Source organism: Typopeltis vanoorti, chromosome 25, assembly GCF_054136105.1.
Source record: "Typopeltis vanoorti isolate ZY-2024b chromosome 25, IOZ_Tvanoo_1.0, whole genome shotgun sequence".
Lineage (NCBI taxonomy): Eukaryota > Metazoa > Arthropoda > Arachnida > Uropygi > Thelyphonidae > Typopeltis > Typopeltis vanoorti.
The window spans coordinates 10,596,571-10,603,650 of record NC_143573.1 but is presented as its reverse complement, the minus strand read 5'-3'; the positions used below and the strand labels follow the sequence as shown (position 1 = coordinate 10,603,650).

Below are 7,080 nucleotides of genomic sequence, written 5' to 3'. Positions count from 1 at the left end.
CCCTTCAGTGGCGTGCTCCACTACTTCGCAAGTACATGCGCATGCCAGTCGTCATGTAGTCGATAGCCTTCGTTGCCATCGGGTAAACACAGCAACTGGAAGCGAGAGTCACATCCCCCCTCCCCCCATTGTCCCACCTGGAGCGAATAAACGGATAACCGGTTCACCTTGATGAAACGTGTGGTGAAACATAGATGTTTCATTGCCCCATAGAATGCTCGTATGTAAGACTCTTTCTCTCTCTCTCTCTCTCTCTCTCTCTCTCTCTCTCTCTCTCCATTCGATGTAATTGATTAGAAATGTTTTAATGTCAGTTTTTAGTTCTGGTTTAAGTGAGAACTTTTGCAAATTAACCCAACCAATCGGACTCAACTAATTAAGATTTAACTTCTATCTCAGAGTGCCCTGCAGGTTTTCTTTATGAAGTACATCGCATTCGATTAATTTTCAAATTCAAATTTTGGTTATTTTTTCAACTGAAATAATATTTGAATGTACTTTATTTAAATGCTAGTTTCATTCCAAGAATTTCAAATAGGTTGAACATAATTGATAACATTTTTATATACAATGAAATAGTGTGGTATAAATTCATCCCGTTCTTCCTAAGATTTAATTAATCAAGTCATAAAGATGTCGCGCATGTGAAAGTTTTGAGGTGTCATTTAATATTCATGCAAAACTTAAACAAATAACCATGCATAAAAGGAAGTAGAATGAATAAAATATGAACACGTATGGAACTGACCGCAGACAGTCGTAAACGTTGCATTTTGTGAAGATATTCTTGTAGAGTGACGTCATCATCTTAGAAGTCGAATCTACAGCCACACTGCATAGTTGATTTCTTGATTTGATTTTGTAATTACGTATAGTTTGACTGAAAAAAATGGTCTCAACCGAAACCACAGCTAAGTCAACTCAACCAATTTCAGTATTTAAATGCCAAATTTCGTCAAATTCTGTCAATCTAAAGCAGATGTATTACATGTGTGCAGTCTAATCAGCAAAATGAATCTACATTTTAAACAAAAACTGACTGAAATAATCCTGAAACACATTGATTAGAGTATAAAATTATTACTAAATTCATTAAAACAATATTTCTTCTTTACAGAGTCAAACTTAGCATGAGCAGAAATGAAGATAGGCACCATCACCGTAAGAAGAATCGACGAAAAAGAAATCGAACTAACAGAAGAATTAAACAAGTATTACATTGTCATAATTGGTTATCGAAAAAAGGTGAAATTTAGCTAAATAATAACTAGAATACAGTAAGTTATATTCGATGATTTCGATTATATTCGATGAACGATGATTTTTTCTTAAAAAATCATCGTTCACTGTTAGCAATTATTGCGTTGCATTTTGGAGTATATTCTATAATATGTACATACTACTTCATACTACATAATACTTCGCAGGAAACACTGACGTTTTTATGCGCTTTGTGCCTAAAACTTTGCCAAATTTTGCCACAATAAAAGATAAGAACAAAAATAAATGTTATTACTGTTATTATACAGCTAAAAACAAAGACAACACCAGGAATAGACAAAATAAGACTCACAGACCTTTTAAAACACTTTGAAAAAATAAATCCTATATTTCTGAGACTCGTGAACATAATATTCGACATTGGTATTATTCCACAAGAAATAAAAACTGCGATAATTATGCCAATTTACAAACATGGTAAAAGAAATGACACACAGAACAACAGACCAATAACTAACCTACCTGTCATTTCAAAAATTCTAGAAAAAATAACACACGCCAGACTACAGAACTATTTACGGAAGTACAACATCGTCTCACAAAACCAATACGGCTTCCAGAAAACAAAAAGCACTATCAATTTATTAAAAATAGAAGACATCTATTTTTTACTAAAGGTAAAAAAAAATAATGTGTCGACCTTCAAACAATCACCTCATTTTAGTGCTATCTAAAATAATGAAGGTCATGAAAGGTCAACATCTTCGACATCTGTAGAAATGCCGACTAATTATTGACCACCAATGTGGATTTTGCCAATTAAGATCCACAGGAAATCTCCTCACCTTCATCCCCAACTGTGGACTTGTGACGTGAAAAAACGTGGAGAAATCCTTGCTGTTACCATTGACATTTCAATGACAATGGATAGGGGTTGGCACCGAATGCTTGCCACCAAATTATCTTCTTTTGGTTTGCCTTTCTTGCTTTGAGGCGATTGGAATTTCTCTTTGGTTTGTTCACTACGCGTGATAGAAAGTATTCTGTCGTCAGATTTTCCTGTTAATGGAGGTGTACCTCAGGGTTGTTGTTATGTTATGTTATGTTGCTCATGGTAGCGCTTACTACTCATTCTACTCATGTGACAAATCTTGTTCTCAAGCATAACAGTCCTCAAGATTACAGTAAGTGCCCTCAACACTGATCTCCAAGCCATGGGGCAATAATAACTGACTTTTATTGCCTTCAATCATTCAAGACAGTCTTCTCTGTTTTCTCGCAAAAAAGGAACTAGGCTCTTCTCGACTTGCCTTTGGTCATCCTAATCTTTACAGTCAATTCTTACTCCTGGTCTTCCCTAGAATAATCACATCAATTCTACAGCTCTATTAGCTTCCAGAAAGCTCAACATCCTTTCTTTCTTCAAGACGCTACTTTTTGTATAAACGATTACAATTTACTTTGTGATCGTTTTCTAAGAAATGTTTTCTAGAGAATTCAGTTGATTTCCGAGAAAAATAACCATTCTCAGGCAGGGTTCTGCAAACTCTCAAAAAGTATGAGAGCTCTGAGAAAAATTAGAGAGTGAACAGGTAGTATTTGACTAGAATAGTCCGCGCGGTTAGCCTACTGGCTTTGCGCTTCGCAACCACATGCCTGGGGAAGGAATATCCTGGGTTCGATTCCCGTAGTCGACGTGAGGATCTTCAGGATTTTCCTCAGCCGTAGCCAAGTTAGCCGGTCTTGGGCGTGGACAGCAGGGTTTTTCCCCCCCGTTTATCTGGGGTTTTTCCTCCCGCAAGCAGGCAAACTGGCCCCTTGAACACACACGTATCTACAGCCATAAATACTTAACCCCCCTTGAGGGGGCTCAACTCCGGGAGAAAAGGAAGGAAAGTCCATATGAATAAATAAATAAATAAATTTGACTAGAATCATATTAAATGTTATGTTATTGTAAAAGATCTGATGGCATTTAGCATTCAGGAATATGTGAGCAGATCTAATCTAAGGAGCTTAGCAAAGCAACTGTATGATGCCAACATGGCAGCAAAAAAAAAACAAAAAAAAAAAGATCAGGATCTAGGTGGATTATTACCTGAAACGAAACCCCCAGGAGGTGAGGTACTCATCCAGGGAGACCACATATTACCCACTCCAGCTGTCATAGATTTTCTTGAATTCATTCACTGTGCACTCACCACCTTAAAAATGCATTCCAACCACACACTGTTCTATAAGAGATAAATATAGTTCTTACCCTCTTCTTGGCCGCAAAAATTCAAAAAATAAATTAAAAATTCCAGCTAATGCTGGTTTATATAATCCTTTCAGATGTTTTAGGTCTCTATCTTATCACTACTATTTCTTCCGTTTACTAGTGTCTGCAATCCACAAATTCTCAATCGATCCTCGTAATCTACATCTCATCCCTATATCATCTTTAATGCTTCCCCCCCTCGCCCTTTCCACGCGCTTTCATCAGCATGGAAACCCGGAGGTCAGATCTGCGTACATTAGTCTAGGTTATATCGTATCAAGTCCTTTTGAAATATCTTACAATATTGGAAACCCAACAAAATTTGGAGGAAATCTTTCAACAGGAAGTTTCGTAAACTTATCATGTATTCCTTTCGTAGTATCAATACAGCCCTTGAGGATGCATGTCAGAAATTTGATCATGGTTTTCTTAATCTTCTTCTTCCTCTCATTATTATTATTATTATTATTATTATTATTATTATTTATTCACATAATTCATACACAGTCAAAACAAGATTTAAACAACATTATTTAAACAACAATTTGACTGGAGATACAAAACAATTCAGATTCCACCCAAGAAACTAAGAATAGTCTGTCAGGTAGCGTCGTAAAATATGGACTGTTCCAAGTAATACAGTTTGTTGTAGGTCATATTGGGGTCACTTCTTTGATGTTTAATTGCTGTAAATAGTTGGATAGCTTCTTTGAAATAGCTCCAAGTGCACCGATAACTATTGGGATGATTTAGCGTGTTTATGCCACAGCCTGCCAACTTCGATTGCCGATATTTATATTTGATTGCCTATCTCGATATTTAGTAATTTTTTCCAGTTCTTCGTTGTTAATGATGTTATCACTGTTATCACTTGGTACTGCGATATCAGTAATCAAACCTGTCGGTGTTCGATAATTGTGTTCCAAATGCCGATCAGTTTGTATTCGAAAGTCCCAGAGACTTTTTGCTGTTTCGTTTCCCAATACAGTCTCTATTTTATGCTGCCACCAGTTATCAGATATAGGAAAGCCATATTTTTTGCATACTGAATTATTTTGGCCACTTGATCATGGCGGTATTTATAGTCAGTTTGTATCTTGTTGGCACTGATTAGATGTTCAACAGTCTCATTTTTCTGATTGCGTAATGTGCATTTGCAGTTATTATTGATGTTCAACATTTTTTGCTTTGATTACATTAGTTTATAATGCTGTTCTGGAGCTGCTGGAATAAATCCCCCTGTTTCTTTTTTAATATATCCATATTATAGCCATTGCCATGTCTTGTTCACGTCAATTTTGTCCGCAGTATCTCTAAGAAATTGGCCATGCAAAGCATTATTTTTATTTCCAGCTTCATTCAGTACATTCACGTAGTCACCTGATAACCATTTGAGCACGTGTCTACATTCTGACCCTAAAGTAATTAAGTTTGTAAACATTCGTATGTGAAATGCTGTCGGCCTTCGTGGCCCCAGGGAACCAATCCTGCTCTTTGCCACACATTTAATGAATCCCCTTTTAAACTAAAACTTTCACCACCATCTCTTTGCTTGAAAGGCCCGAAATATCATGACGTATGTCGTATTTAACTCTTAGTCCTCACAGTTAACCTGCACTTCTATTTTGTGGATTGTAAACACGCAGGATGACGATGGAGAAGCGTCTTACAGCAACAGCATTTAAAATTTTAGTAAAATTTGTGATTTAAATCCGCAGCTCACGAGTCAAGAGGCGAATGGCGCAATGCCTTCTTAAAGATAAACCTGCTTCAGTGTTGTGTGTATCCTTGATGAGCACGTGCACAGCGTTCTAAGCAAATTAAATGACGTATTTCGTCCTTCAGACACCGAGGTAAGTAACAGTTGCGTTTTACTACTGCGTTAGATACAAAGCACAGCCGAATTCCCCTAAAGTATTTCGTACTATTCGTGACAGAACGGACAGAATGAGCAGTGAGAAGAAGTGAAAATCTGAATCGAAATTATCTCCCAATGGATTGCTCTGAGAACAAGAAGTCCAAATACCGTGAGTATTAGTGTACGATCTTAAGTATCTTTGTTTTGTTTTGACCTAAGCCATAAAAACTTTTCTCTGTACGTTCGTTATTTGGTTCCGCATGTTTTTCTCTTTAGGTATCACAACTGTGTTATGCATGTCACTAAGAACCGAAGCAGTCGCAGAAGAAAAAATACGTTAGCTAGTCAGTTATCAACGATTTAAATAAGGCTCAATTGATACAATTGTATGAAAATATAAATTTTATTTTATTTTTGGAATATGCTTAATTTATTCATTATTTACACTGACATTTTACGATCAGCTTCTTAAAGATTGTTATCCGAATAACATCTGCATTTTTCGACCTTTAATTCATCATAATTTAGTTCGTTTGGTTGTGTGCGAAAGTCGCTCTAGTGAAAAACCTTTCTCAGTATGTAAAAACTAGAAAAGTTGGTCCATCATTCTTTGTTAATGTCAGAATAATTTTAGGGATTATTGATTTAACTTCCTGGATGATTTTTTTAAAAAAAAATATATTGAAGGAAGGAATGTAAATGAATGTAAATGTAATATTAATTGAAGTGTTTTTCTTTTTCCTGGAGACTCATGTAGCTCGGTAGAGAAGCCGTTGCCAAGTCTGACTTGCATTAGATTCTCTTTAATGAGGCAAGGAGCCTTGAAATTGATCTTCTCCATTGATTATTAGTCAGTCTCGTACGAATGAGGATGGAAATTTTATCCCACTAATTCGAGTATTTCTTTCCACAAGCAGACAGACAGACCGATCTTGAGAATAAACTTATATACAGACTGGAGGGATGTGCAGATGGAACGGCATACCAGCTGCATAAGTTTTTAAACTTCTAACCAGGGATCTCCATCCATTCTCGGTTGGAAAAAATAAGGCGTTTGTTCAGTAAAAAAATGATAGATTTAGATGTTATTTTAATTTTTAATATTCTGCCTTCGATATACCTAAAATCAATGTACTGCTCTTGGATACATTGCTGGAATTGTCCATGGTCCAGTTAGCAGGAGATTTGAGAAAGGCCTAGATTCATTTGTCCATATAGTCCTTATAAGGACTGGCTTAAAGGGGCGAAGCAAGAATGCTTTTCATATTCCCCGTTATCTGTAGAGGGCAGTGTAGGGATAAGGTGTTATTGAGTAATTAAAGCTCTGATCATGGCAGGAGGGTAACAGCAATAGCCGAGCCTCAGTTAGAACTTCATTGGCTACAGCATTGCCATCCATCACCCTCCAAGGGTATTGGACTGAATGAATCAATCACCGCATTTTACGGTCGATTGATTCAACCCTTCTAGATTCATTTCTTATAGTCCTTATAAGGACTGGCTTAAAGGGGCGAAGCAAGAATGCTTTTCATCTTCCCCGTTATTTGTAGAGGACAGTGTAGGAATAAGGTGTTATTGAGCTATTAAAGCTCTGATCATGGCAGGAGGGTAACAGCAATAGCTGAGCCTCAGTTAGAACTTCATTAGCTACAGCATTGCCATCCATTACCCTCCAAGAGTATTGGATTGAATGAATCAATCACCGTCACCCCTCCCTAGATTCATTTGGTGTGTCGTAGAT

At 36.7% G+C, this 7,080-nt stretch overlaps 1 protein-coding gene across 1 annotated transcript in view; it reads left to right on the top strand.

The window, feature by feature from the left end:
- The first annotated feature begins 5,379 nt into the window (after nt 1–5,379).
- Nucleotides 5,380–7,080, top strand: part of LOC150092532 (DNA damage-regulated autophagy modulator protein 1-like) — a 29,296-nt gene continuing 27,595 nt past the window's right edge. Inside the window, exon 1 of the mRNA XM_090414650.1 lies at nt 5,380–5,508. Within this exon, the coding sequence (XP_090270776.1) occupies nt 5,475–5,508 (34 nt within the window). The 5' untranslated portion in view covers nt 5,380–5,474. The remainder of the gene's footprint in view (nt 5,509–7,080) is intronic.